The sequence below is a fragment of the Condylura cristata genome, unplaced genomic scaffold (assembly GCF_000260355.1).
Source record: "Condylura cristata isolate star-nosed mole 26May11 unplaced genomic scaffold, ConCri1.0 scaffold00022, whole genome shotgun sequence".
NCBI lineage: Eukaryota > Metazoa > Chordata > Mammalia > Eulipotyphla > Talpidae > Condylura > Condylura cristata.
Window position 1 is genome coordinate 26,494,742 of NW_004567123.1, and position 14,770 is coordinate 26,509,511.

General features: G+C 41.8%; 1 protein-coding gene across 1 annotated transcript in view; it reads right to left on the minus strand.

Moving 5' to 3' along the window:
• The window catches only part of PTPRT (protein tyrosine phosphatase, receptor type, T), a 617,594-nt gene that overhangs the window by 265,716 nt on the left and 337,108 nt on the right, over positions 1–14,770 (minus strand). The window contains exon 8 of the mRNA XM_004687014.2: positions 6,945–7,054. Coding sequence (XP_004687071.1) covers positions 6,945–7,054 — 110 coding nt within the window. The remainder of the gene's footprint in view (positions 1–6,944; positions 7,055–14,770) is intronic.

Consider the following 14,770-nt stretch of genomic DNA (forward strand, 5'->3'; position numbering starts at 1 on the left):
TGTATATATAGGTTGCCTTTCAAATCTGAAATGCAATTCAGGCTGAATTCCTTCTTGCTCAGGGAGCTCAGTCTTTTGTTCTAGTAAGATCTCCAAATGGGATGATCCCTGGTGGCACAGTGGGTTGGAACCTTGCACTGTGAAGCTAAGCCAAGCCATGGCCTCTTCAGTGCAAGTTTGACTCCTGTCCCAGAGGTGATCCACATGACACAGCAGACCTCTCCTGACTCACCTGCTGCTCCTCTCTGCAGTGTACTTTGTCGATCTGCCTGTTCTGCTCCCCACTCTGTCTCTGGTGAATCCTCTTGATGCCCCTGCACCTCTGGCCTATACCCTAGTTCTGTATGCATAAATAAATCAAATACCCATGCTATGGATAGCACAGCACTTTCACCCAAAGAAATGTGAATGGCACCTATTAACACCATCACAGAAACCTCCAGACTAATGCTTGGACACCGTGGTCCTGCCAAGTTGATGCCCATCCTAACCATAATACGACCCAGATCCCCAATGGGGCTAAAGGCCTAATAATGGATAGATGATACCAAAGCACATACAAAAATGAATCAGACTGGGAAAATGGTATGAAAGAAATAAGCAAGTTGCTGGATAACATGAGCCTTCAAGGGAAAAATGCTTCTTGGTGGTTAAGAATAGAAAGAAGTCAGCCATGTAAAGTGGAAAGTGTTAAGTGTGATAGGCAGACAGAAGGACATTCACAAAGCCATGTGAGCTGGAAAGAACTGAATGAGCTTGAGAAAGCCTGGCAAGCTCGAGGGGAGGCTCACAGGAAGCAGTGGGGAGTAGGCAGGAGGTGAAGTCAGAGAAGGCAGGCAGCTGCCAGAGTACTCGCAGCCCTAGTTGAAACAAAGCAGGGATATAACTTGACTGGATTTCCTGGTGGCAGTGTGGACAAGCAGAACAGAAATGAGGGTGGGTGGTGGGTGGACAGCTCTGAGATGGTCCAGGCGCAAGACAGGTTCCCAGATAAGGGGGTGAGATGGGGCCTTCTGGTCTGCTCTGTGTCTCTTCTTGCAAGAGCAGTGATCAAACTTTATAGCACGTGGGATGTGTGCCAGCTGGGATGGGGACTGAACGATCCCTGCCTTTCTGATTTAAATGATTCAAAAGAAACAAGAACTTTGCCCTAGTGGTACCAGACTGGCTCAAGTTACACCCCAAAACGGTCTGAACCATACCAACTGTGATCCTCATGAACAGAGATCTGACTTGAACTGTGCAAATTCTCATGGGAATCTCAGGAGGTCGCTCTACCACCTCTTGCCCATCAGGACTACATTCCACCCTCTCCACTGCTGCCCGGCAGACACCCACGAGCCTGCCCAGGGTCAGTGGGCCCTGACAGCCATTGTGCCAAGGCAAAGGACAGAGGCATGTGGCTGGATATGCAGACTGAGCATGTCTCTGAAAACATGCCTGAGCTCTGGGCCCCACCGGGGAGCTTTCTCGATCAATGCCCTGCTCGAGGCCCGGCCGAGCTCCGCTGGCCCAGCGCATGCGCCCGGCCTAACTGCAATAAGCTCTGGTGGAATGATGATTCCCAAGGTCCCTGCTCTTTTACACAGATCCAATTCAACCATCGTATGCCTGAGAAACACTGGCAACCCCCTGACCCATTGTACCTTTTAAAGGCACGCCTACCCGGGAGGGCCACTTTGTTTTTTATTGAGATGAAGTCTGTTTTATTTAACTCTGAACGCCAGGCGCCTAGAATAACTTGCAAGATAAATGTCAATCAACTCTAGCATAATCAAGACACCCATTCCTGCCTCATTAGGGTCCTCTCATTCTCTTTAAGCATCTCAGATTTATACGCTGTAATTAGAAACTTGGTGATTTTGACTGCTAAACAGAAAGGCTTACTGAGAGCCTCACAAGTCTGAATTTTAAATATTTTCACACTTCGTTAACCCAGTTGCTAGTGTAACATCTTCTGGCCCAACTCACTTGGCGTGATTTTTTTTTTAATTATTATTATTTTTGGACAGAGACGAGAACAATTAATTGAATTGAAACACATATTGATTCCTGCTTTTCATGAACTCTGCACAGCTTGTCTCTCACTGACGTTATCGAGGAGTTTTAAAATCATTGTTTGCGGGGCTGTCTCCCCTGTGACCTCATGGGGGCGTGAGTGCCCGTTTGCAGTTTCCATGTCTGATGTTGGTAAGCTGGGCAGCTCCCGGGAGCTGTGTCAGAACAGGAGAACCTGCTTCAACAACCTGCTTCACATACAGGCCCTGAGTGGGGGACTCAGAGTCCACTTCACGGCAAGTTTTCCCTATCCTTGGTGGGCAGAGATGCAGCAGCAGGGAGAGCCCCATTTCACCCAGTGGCAGAGAAACTGATCCAAGGATGATGATGGAGATGTCATCAGGCAGAACCTGACGGAGACAAGTGAGAAAGTCTCTGAGCCCAGAATATCTCACAGCTCATGGGCACACGAGTCCCCTGGAGATCTTGTTAAACACAGCCCGATTCCAATGGCTGGGGCTGGGGAGTCAGGGCCTGACGTGCTCCCAGGTGGGACTGACCTGTGGGTTGTGGACACAGACTGTGCCATCACCTCTCTCTGTACTGTCTGTTACTCTGTTTAGAAAAGTGCCCACTGACAGGCTTGTTGCGTCACCCCCACGCACATGCGCCCTAGAGTCTGAGGCCAGGATCTAATACGTCCTCACACTTCTGACCAGGGCAGGTAAGACTGGCTTCCAGTGAGGCAGGGAGAGAGGTCACAGTTGTCGGAGAATTAGGGGGGTCTCAGGGTCAGGGCTGGACTCCCATCCCTTAGGGAGGGGGTCTAACAGTTCACAGCCATTCCAGTGAGCTCATCCAGGTAAGAACTGACTCAAAGGAAGAGGTCAAAGTTGGGGAAGCAGACAGGTGTGACAAAGTTGTCACATCATCCACCTGAATACAAGGTCTCTCTGTAAAGAGAGGAGCCCTAATTGCAACATCACAGACAGTGGGAATGTGCTTGCCTCCCAGTGCATTCTTCAGATGACACCAAAAAGGAACATGTACTCACAACCCATTGTCATATAACAGCCAGGTGATTTTTTAAGACTATCGATCGATTCTGTTATTTTTCCGCTAAAAATCTTTCTAGGGCTTCCTGCTCTTCTCAGGATAAGTGCAAACTCTAGGAGCTCTGCAAAATATCACTCTGCACTCACCTTCACCATGGTCTTCTCACTGTCCTCCACGCTCTTGAAGCTTCAGACACCCTGCCGCTCTCCTATTTGCCAAATGTGCAAAAGTCAACCCCACCCCAGGGCCTTTTTCATCATGTGTTATCACATGAATTCATCACATGTTATTATTTATATATTTGAAACCTGGTCACAGGCAAGGGTCTAGCAGCAGAGCAACTCTGAAATGAGGTGTAGCTTGTGATTTTATAGGTTGACATGGATTCAGTCTCTTAATTCTTACCCAGTTGAAGCCTGGAACATTCCAACACTTTCACATTGCAAAATTGGGGACCAGAGACAGAACAGAACATAAAGTCATGAAGCTTCTCAGATTTTTTTTTTTGGGTGGGTGGAGGAGGGCGGAGGCAGAATTGTCCAAAGATAACAGCCAAAGTTGTGACTTTGGCTCAGGGGTAACGAGATAATTTGATCCAACACACCACTCAGACCAGCTGCGTTTAACAATTACAAAGCATATATAGCGATAACCCTGCCCCCTTTCTGTTTCGTTTAGTTTCAGTGAGTTTAAAGTTGTACAGAGAATGGTACTGACAACTGTGGATTTCTCTTGTTTGTGTTAACCTACTTTTCTTTGTCAAAAATATATTTTTTGAGGCTAGAAGAAGTTATTTGTAAATTACAGATTTTTCTCTAAAAATTACAACCAGAAACTAATTAAAAAAAATCAAATTGGTTTCATCTAATTAAATTTGGAAATTGCCTTATAAACACATACCACTCTGTTATAAAAGTCTTATAAGCATAGTCTCCTGCTTACAGTCCACAGAGGGAACCTCCACTCGTAAGGACATGTTCTCTTATCAAGTGCTGAAATTTTCTAAAACACAGTGTGGCCAAAGTGGTGTTTCTCAAATTTACAGTCCATGTGAGTCACCCAGGGCTCTTATTAAGCTGTAATCTCTGGTGTAGAGGTCTGATGGGGCCTGGGATGTGTATTCTCACCAGCTCCCAGGTAACACCAGTGCTGCTAATCCCTGGACCACCCTGACCGGGAGGCAAGACACCCGTACTTGAACACGGGCATAGGAATTTGGCTGTGATGGCAAATGGTCTGACCTTCATCTTTTCACTTCACCACTCTGAGTCTCAATGCCCTCATTTTTATGTCATGATGAGATCCAACACTTATTAATTCTATTTATGAATGCCAAACATTGTACTAAATATATATTTTTGTTCATGAATAAATATAAATGAGAGGTACTTGAGGTACCCAAGCAAATAAGCAGCAGAGCTGTGATGCTAAGCTAGCTGACCTTAAAAGCCAATATTCTTGCCTTTGACAGCCTTGCTAGGTTGTGACACACATGGGCACCACCATGGTTATGCTCAAAGCACAAGGGCCTAAGCCCATTGCCCCCTTGGTCCCTTCCCAGCATCAGCTAAGAATTTTGGTTTAGTTTCATAAGGAGGCCTCAGATGCCACCAGACAGATAGCTGGGACATTTGAGTGCCACCTCTGTGCAGTCACAGTCCACCTGAAGTTGTCTCGCCATAGACAACTCTGAAAACTCTGTTTTCACAAGAGTCCACCAAGGGAATGCCAACGACACTGGCATCTAGTCTTTAAAAATTCACCACAACTGGCTTCACAAAAAGTAAGAAAAAGAGCACACTGTCACAGCCTGTACCCAGAGCCCCAACAAGGTGCCACAGAATGAGGCCCCCGCTTCAGGAGGATACTGCGCAAACAGATTTGCCCTGTGTTCTCTCTCCATCGACTTCTTTCTTCTTATCCTCTAGGGTTTCTGAGCCCAGCATTGGACACCATGTAGCAGAGCAAGAAGTATACTTCTTCCAGGAAGGAGTCCTCACAAGGCCATGACCCTGCCTGCAACCTGGCCCTGGTCAGTAGCGTCCAGCTGCAGAGAGGGTCAAGATCAGGGCCTGTGAATAACACATTGTCATCCAGACACACATAGTGAGAAGAAACATAAGGAGTTATTCATAAAGTTGCCATGAGTTATTCATAAAGCTGAATTTATTCAGTCCGAAGGACTGCCTTTTATTTTGACATTATATCCTTTCTGTATTTTTGAAGTGATGTCTTCTATGAAATGTTAATAAGTGAGGGTAAAACACTCTATGTCGGTCCCCCAAACCTTTTGAAATGCTACTGGCTTGTGAATTCCAAAGTCTTGAACATCTGGCATAGACCGCCTTTTGCATATCAGGAACAAGCAACTTAGCTTCCTTTGTTGTGGGTCCTTTCCCTGTGGTTTACAAAGAGCAGGCTGGGACACAGCAGAGATCTGTTTTGGGTGTGTGCATGTGTGCACTTGTGGCCTCTGCTATCCAAAGAACAGCATGCGGCTTTGAAATGGCTGGGTTTCTTGGAGTTGAGTTTCTGGCTCATCTCTTCCTTGACGATGTCTTGAAAGCTTCCCGGGTAAGGCATACTGTGCACTTCCCTCCAGCAGCATCTCCAGGACAGATGCTTCTCCGCCCTTGTGGCCCAGGGTGGCTCTTAAATGGTGATTGGGGTGTTTGCTCCCTCCTTTCCCGTGCTGATTCCAGGAGCTGCACCAAGCTCCCTGCGACTCTAAAATGGACATGTGATAAAGCTCTTCCGCGGAACACTGGACTACCTGAGGCAAGGCTACTTCCGAAGGTACTTTCCGGGTTATTTACACCTGCTGGGTGTTTTCTCCTATCGGAGGAGCGTCTGTGTCTTCAGAATAATCCTGAATCTTCTCCCCACATCCTTCATTTCCTAATGGTGCCGTGATTTATCTCCAAGCCCACCTGCCACAGGGGCATATTTCTGGGGCTCCCACCCCTCATGGGCCCTCAGGGCGATTCAGCCTGGGGGTGCTGACCTTTCCCTCAATGCTGAAGCAGTGATCACTGCCTCCAATGTTAGAGGTGAAAAAACCAAGGCTCGGGAGAAGAAGGGGATTCCAAAGAACACTTGAGACTCGCAGGGACACTAGGACAAGGGGCTGCCTCTTTGCATGGACAGCCTCCATGATCTTCCCTCTCATGCCTGCATTTTTCTGTTGCGCCCCTTATCCAGAGCTCCTGGTGGCTCAGAATATAAGAGGTGGAAGCAGAGTCCATTTTGTCCTTGTGCCAACAATCCCTGAATTCAGCTGCATCAGCCTTCATGGAACTGCGTTCCATGTTGCTTTGCTGTGCTGTGGACTTTGACACAACCTGCTCTGATTTCCGAGGCTTAAGGGAGCCTTGTCACGATGACTGTGGGGCACCTGCCTGCCCCCATTGCCTCTGCTTCCTCTCTGCTATGGAAAGGCTCTGTTAATCTGGAGGTGAGGGCTTCCGACATATCTCTTGGGTGCCAAGAGTGAGTGAAAGCTCAAGAAGCATGTGCCCTCAGGGCCGAGGATGGCGGTAGGGCTGTTTCAGAAGCCCAGGAGCTGACTGACTGGGCTGGCAGCGCATCATGGGTGGTTCATCCAGAGGAACTACAGCTACTGTTTGCCAGGCTGGGTCTTCCCGGCGATGCCTAGGGAATCTCTGAGTCCTGACTCACACTAGCGTCACAATGCACATCTGTCCAAAACTTTTTGTGTTTTGAGCTAGGGTAACGATGCCTCTGTGTGTCCTGTACTCCATATTGTCGCTCCTTTGGCTAAGGTAGGTCTCACTTACCTTTATATCCTAGAGAATATATTCTCCATCTTCAGTGTGACATAAATTGAAAAAAGTTAATCCATGAGATACAGTCAAAAAGATTCGTCTTACCTCATAGAGTGTGATGACTCCATTGGTCTCATTGGGGGGTTTCCACTGGATGTAGATCTTCTCCTCAAAAGGCCCCCCCTGGATGGATTCTAGAGGAACAGCTCCTGGAACTGTAGAAGGAAAAAATGAGGCATGTGACATTGCCTGGCAACACATTTCTCAGCCCCACTGACCCAGGATAGGACTAGGTGAAGTTTTCTGTGAAGAGTCACAAAGTAATGATTTTAGGAGGGTACGTAGTTTCTGTTGTCACTACTCATCTTTGCCCTGGAAATACAGAAGCATCGTGGACAAACCATAAATGAACAGGCATGGCTATGTTGCAATAAAAATTTATTTCTAAAATGAAGGCACCTGGCAGGCTGGATTTGACCCCCCAAGTCAGTTTGCTGATCCCTCCAGAAAGCTGAAGGCTATTTCTCTGCAGACTGAGCAAGTTTGTTCTTGCAGTAAATCTGATCAGGGCAAGGAGGACATCAGCAGGCTCCTAGTTCTACCAGCAGGTGGGATTCTAAGACAAGTCTCTTGCCTTCGGGTTGGCATTTAAGGAGTGTAAAGTGAGTTTCAGTACCCTCTTCCTACCCTTTCCAAGTTTTCTTTAAGTAAAAGAAGCGTCTCCTCAGTTTCTTGACTAACTCGTGAATCCAGTAGGAACAATGTGCCTCGAGATCTCACTTCTGTTAAATGAAACTTGCTGCCTTCCAACAGTTTTTGTCTCACTGCTGAGTCCCCATTGCCTGGGACCTCACAGGCTAGGCCAGAACGACCTGTGCCAGTTCTCTGCCCTGAAGAGCACAGGCTTCCCTGGGTTGCTTCTGTACCAAGGTCCCTCTTTCTGTCAGCATCCTCCATTGTAATCGCCTAGAAGATGCTGGACCATAAAATAAACAAGTCCCCAAACTTTCAGCTAGAACCCTTTAGGGAATCATGAATTCATGTAAATCATTACCTGGTCTATTTATATTTTGGTATTATAAAAGCAAGTACTCTTACTAAGTGCTTACTCTTTGATTAAAATGTTTCACACATTATTTCACTTAAACCATAAAATAACTCTACCCAGTATGTATCATCTCCTTTGTACTGAAAAAGGGACTGAGACTGAGAGAATTAAATAACTTGCTCAAGGTCATACGACTCTTAAGTTGTAAAGAGGGAACTGAACACCTGTCTGTGAGCTTCAAAGCATATACTCTTAATCATCATGTATGCCTCTCTCTAGATATAGCCTTGGCCATATGTCGCAATCAGTTCTCTATTGTTAAATTAAAATATATTTAGTTTTTCTCATTATGGACATTATACATGGAATTTGTTGAATATTACAGATATACAAAAAGGTTAAAAAAAGAACAAAATCACTCCTAATCCCAGTACCCAGAGATATTTTGCAACTACTTTTATGCCTACGCATATACATATTCTATTTTTAAAAATTAAACTCCTACTGTGTATGTTGTATTACAGCCTTCTTTTATCACTAAAAATAAATCACAGATTTGGAAAAACAAAAAGCCTCAAATGTACTTTGAGGTCATGCATTTTAACGACCGCTTGGGGCAAGATACGCCCCACTCTAGTTACCGATCCTTTATTATTAGCCATTAAAGTGGGCTTGGATTCTTTAGGGTTGTAAGTAACATTATAATGAGCATTCCTATAAATAAGTATTTGCATACAATTCTATTGATGTCCCTAACAGAAATTTTTGGAAATTAATTGAGCTAAAGTAGATAAACTTTTGCTTTTAAGGTTTCAGAAACAAAATAGATTGCTTTCCAGAAAATTTGTACCCTTCTGGAGTCCCCAGAAGAATATGCCTATTCCCAATCCTTGTCAAACCTCACTATTTAAAAAAATTAAGTGTATGCATATGCATGTCTATGTGTCATTTTTAGAACAGTGGAGAGTGCAGGATTATTTTTTTTCCAGTTTAATTGGCCATTTGCATTGATTCTTTTATGAACATGCTCTCTATATCTTGTGCTCATTTTCCTGCATGGCTCTTCATTTTTGTTCATATTCATCTTCTGGCCTTGTAATTATAATTGGTTTTTAAGGTCATAAGCTTTTATGCGCAGGTTATAAATATTTTTGTCATTATCACATTTGCCTTTGAATTTTTAGGTATGTAGAATCTTCTCGGTAGTTAGAACTCTTATTGCATTTCCTTATCCATTTATCACTTCCACAAATATTTATTGAATACTTAATGCGATGAAGGGACTTTGATGGACACTAGGGATGCAGTGCCAAAGAAAAATATATTCAAATCCTTGATAAAGCTTGTATTCTGGAAATGGAGACACCTTAAGTAAGTAATTAGACTCACAGTGAATTTTTTAAAGTTGTTATAAGACTTGGTGGTAAAGGCAAAGGTACTAGAAGAACTGTAGCAAGCAGAGAAAATTCTAATGTGTTAAGTGAGGATAACAAGTAGAAAAAAAGTGATGGCTGATGGATAAGTGAAAGTTAGTAGGGCAGAAGCAGAGAGGAAGGGTGCCGGAATGTAGTGGAGTGTGGTTGAGGAAAAGTAGGGGCTTGGGCAGCATAATGATGGGCACCGGAGATGCAGGCTGTGAGGAGACTTGGGGGCATAAAACTAGAGTGACTCGATATTGGCTGATAAAGGTAAAGGAGGGAAGAGATGCATCAAGGAAGGCTCCAGTCCTTCTGTCATACAAAACCGGGATGGATGAGCATGATGTTCCTAGAGAGAGCCCGAGAGGATAATTTGTTCTGGAAAGGAAACTGACAAGCTCACTTTATTCTCATTCTTCATTTAAGGTGTGTGTAGAATGTCTGCAAGGCACTGTGGGTAGTGGTTGACTATTTGACATCGGGGTCAGGGAACAGATCTTGTAGAAAGACTGTAGAGGAACAGAACAGCAGGCCAGGGACCCAGCCAAGAGTTAAGATAATCTTAACAACTAGGAGGAAAATAAAGAAACTGAGAATTTGGGAAGTCATTAGAGTTCAGAAAGATAATGGAAAACTAGGGAGGTGAAGTGTTAGAGGTGATGAAAGGTGATCTTCCAAAAGGGTTAAATGCTATAGATGTAACCTTGTATTTTCCTACTGAATGTAGTATCAGCAAGGTTACGTATAGCCTTGGCAAGAGTAATTTAAGGGGTACACTGAGTCACAGCCCTCCTGTCACCTCAGGAGAAGAGCTGATGCTGAGACAGATTATCTAGTTGTGAACATGGTGGAGGGTTGCAGAAGTACAGGGATGCACTATGGAGCTAAGGTAACGCCCCTCTCAAAGACGAGGGCAAAATCAAATGATTTTGGAGAAAATCCAAAATTGAGGTTAAGAGGTAAGGGTTGGAAAGTGAGAAGAAAGAATTGACATTGTTAGGGCCCGGGAAGGCAGGAGCAGGGGTAGGTGAGGATATAAGAAGAGAAAGAAAATGTGCAAATGCTTTCTCCAAAGGGTGGGGTGATTTAAGGTATCCTAGTGGCTCCATTCTCTGGAGAAATGAAGATGAACATCTACCAAAATTTGGTAGAGGAGTTTAGCCAGGAACTTGGGGAAAGTGAAGAGGGCATATTGATTGAGAAGTGAACCATGAAAAGAATAGAGACCCCGATAATGCCAAGGATGACCTTGACTATCAAGTTAGCAACACTAAGCCACCTGGCCTCCTCCTTGAGTTCTTGTTCAGAGACAGTTCTCTCTGTCACTCAGATCTGTTGAATCTCAGATCTGCATTTTTTTCCTATTTTTTAAAGAGTTATTTATTTATGCATACAGAACTGGGGTACAGGCCAGAGAGGCAAGGGTGGTGAGAGGATTCACCAGAGACAGAGTGGGGAGCAGAACAGGCAGATTGACGAAGTACACTGTTGAGGGGAGCAGTGGGCGGGTCAGGAGAGGTCTGCCGTGCCATGTGGTCACCTCCGGGGCTGGGATCGAACTCATGCTCAAGTGGCTTTGGCTTCTTAGTGCTGTGCTTTAACCTGCTGCGCCACTGGGGAGGGCCCTGCATTTTTTTTTTTTTTCTATTTATGATGCATTCCCATCTCTTTCTCCACCTCAAACTTTAATCCACCTGGAATTTGTTTTATATCCTATATAAAGTAGGAATCTAACAATAGTTCTTTATAGCTTTCTTAGGACAACTAGTTGACCAATCAAAAATGTTCCTGGTGATTTAAAATGCCATTTTCTACTATTTTCTATTCTGGCATATGTTGTGTGGCTTTCTCTTGTATTTCATTGAGTCATGACTTCTACTTTTGTTCATAGCTCTCTTGTGTTGATAGAACATAATTTAATATTTGATAGAACAAGTCCTTCTCTTTTATTATTCTTATTTTACAAAGTTTTCAAGGCTCTATCCATGTATTCTTCCAGAACAACTTCTGAATAATTTCACAGAACTTCAAAAATGTTCCATCAAAACTTTGGTTTCAGTTATGTCCTTCTTTTTTCAAATGACACATTTTTATAAATCTGACAATTTTTTACAAATTTGTATAAATCTTCTATTTTTTATGTTCCTCAGTTTAAAAATCCACATGTTAACTTCTTACAAATTACATTACTAGAACTATTACTTTGTTTCATTTATCTTTGCATGATATCAAAAGGTTTTGTTAATGAAACATGAGACAAAATTACATGTATTTAAATGCATAGCTTAGTGAATAATGACAAAATTAACACATAGCTAAGAAATTAAACATCACTACTATCACTGAAGAATTCTATGCTGACTCCTCTCCTTCATCAAAAAAATAAAATCTACTACTTGAATTTTATGTTAATCATTATTTTTATTTGGAATTATAAATATATACATCTAGGGCAAGACAACATACTGTTAGTTTTAGTTTTAGTATTTTATTCACCTCCACTCTATAAATGTAGTGTCATTTATTTCATTATCACAGTTTACTATAGGTGGGCATTAGATTTGTTTCCTGATAGGGCTGTCTTAGAACATTATTCCTGTGAATATCTTTCTACATATGGCTGAAAATATGTAAGATTTCATGAAGGTATACCTAGCAATAGGTAGATAGACTAAGGGTGCATCTCTCTTCACTTTTATTGAGTAATGCCAAATTATTTGCAAACTGGCAGTAGCAATTTATATTCCCTCTAGCAATGTTCTGAAAGTTCGTACTTCTCCTATCCTGGCAGACATTTGGTATTTTTAAGTTTTGTTAATTCCAGACCATCTGCTAAGTATGAAGTGATACTTTCTTCATTAATGTTTTATTTGCCTTTAACTAGTTACTAAAGAGATTGGGCATCTTTAATGTTTGTTGAACATTGCTGTACTTTGGTTACAGATTTGCAGGGGTTCTTGCTCCCCCCCCCAATCCTTTAAATTCCAGCTATGAGTGAAATGGTCTATTCTTTTTTTTAAAAAAACATTTATTTATTTTTGCTTACAGAACTGGAGTGCAGGGCAGAGGTATATAGTGGGTGAGAAGACTCACCAGAGACAGAGTGGGGAGCAGAACAGGCAGGTTGAGGAAGTACACTGCTGAGGGGAGCAGCAGGTGGGTCAGGAGAGGTCTGCTGAGCAATGTGGGTCAGCTCTCTGGCAGGGGATCGAACTTGTGCTGCAGTGGTTTCAGAGAGCTTCTTAATGCGGTGCTTTAACCCGCTGTGCCACCAGGGAGGACCCTGAGGGGTTCTTTGTATATCTTCTTACTGATCCTTTTATGGCTCTATATACTATACAAATCTCAGTTTGTCTTCACTTTCTCTTCATGTTAACTGTGTATAAAGATCAGTTCTTAATTGAATTCAGTTTTTTCTTTCTTCGCATGGCAGGAAGAGATTCAGTAACTTGACTGTGATCATCACTTCACAGGGTGGGCAACTCAAGTCATTGCCTGGTCCAGTTGACATACACCCAGTTTAATTTGCCAGTGACACCTGAACAAGTTTTTTTTTGTTTTCTTTTTCTTTGGAAACTCAAATTGACATTGGATTGCTCTATGCTATATAAAATACACTAAACCATAGAATATAAAAAGATTAGCTACTGATGCTCCAACATCCTACTACTTATTAATGTTAATGCTACAACACTTGCTAGTCTACTCTAGACAGTAGAAGCAAAGTTGATGGCCACGCAAGGCAAGCAGGGAGTGCCAGAGTGATAACATCCCTGAAACATTCTGCATGCAACAAAAGAAAGGAAGATGATAGGAGAATGGTTTGTTTTCCTAACTTACTGATTGGGTTAACTCTAGGATATGTTCTATAAATATTTCTTGAGCTATCTCAAATACTGAAACCCTGGAGTTTACTATTACTATTATTAATCAATAGTTGCAGCATTAATAGTATTTCTAGTATATTGTGCAGTTGTATTTCTAATCGAAAACTTAAAAATTGAATAGGAGAGCAAAATTAGAAAGTGGAAATAAAAAACAGTAAAATGCAAACTCCTTTTAGAAATTTACTCTCTATTTCTGTGCTTACTTGTTATGGACTAGGATAAGTTCATGACTCAGTGCAGCTTCCTGGCTCACACTTAAGACTATCATGTTCTATAACCCTGTTACTCACAAGGTCACTTTCCTGATAACATGCCTTGTGTTGTCTCCTTTCCCTTCCCTGACCCTACGCCTGTGACTTTCATCAGTGTGTCCTGACAACCTTCCCAATAAACTACTTCATTTGAGTCCTTATTTCAGTCACTCCTACCCCTCAGAAAAATACCCCCCTCCAAATAAGGCTTATTTAAGAAATACTGTTTCCTACTCTGTAAACTTGAGTTTACAATAAGTTTTTAAAATTTTTCTTCAAATAGATTTAAAGTTAAATCTTTTATAAATTGTCTCCCATTCATTTGTAGTTGTGTTTTTATGCGAAGGTGATTCAATGTCAATGCTTCCTCGTTATTCAAGTACCACTTAATGCAATCAGTGATTTTCTCAACTAGTCTGTCATGTTGTCTTATCCTTACATCATATTTCTGTACATGTACAGCTCTATTTCTAGGTTCTTTCTAGTTTTTTTTTTTCAATTGTTCTCTTAGGCTACCTTATATCCACACAGCATTTTCTAAATTAATAAAGATTTGTCATTTTTGGTATCTTGGTATCTGTCTTAGCTATTCTTATGTTTTCTCCATACATACAGGTATTAAAAATACCACATAAATTTCAAAACTATCTGATTTTTATTTGAAACTACATAAGTTACAGATAAATTGGGAGATAATTTATGTCTGCTACAGATAAATTGGGAGATAATTTATGTCTTTGTAAATTATGCTTCACAGTAGTGGGTTTTCTCATCCATAAACACTGCATAGCCTCTTATTTAGATCTTTAGTGCTTTTTGTGCTTTATATATTTCTGTACTGTACACTGAAACCTTTAATTTTATTTCTAAATATGATACATTTTTATTGATATTGTAAATAATATATTTAAAAATGTCACATACTTATTAAGTAGAGATGCAATTGTCTTTAAATGTTGATTCACTGTCAAACATGCCATATCACTTATTAATTCTAATAATTTGTGTGCACATTTTTCTCAGATCACCCATATAAATAATCATAGCATCTACAGTTAATAGTAGTTTTGTTCTTTCCCAATTTTTAGTTATTTAATTTGCTTATCTTTAACAAACCCACCTATAGTATTTACTGAAGATAATGAAAAGCACTATTGCTTGATAATGATAAAGTGATTTTTCCAATTTAAAAGATTATGCTATTATTTCACTCTCAAATATTTATTAATAGGTTTCCTATAGTAACCTTTTATCAGGGTAAGACCGTCCCTTTTATTCCTAGTATTTAAGGATATTTTCTTTTTAAATCATTCTGAGCTTTTATTGA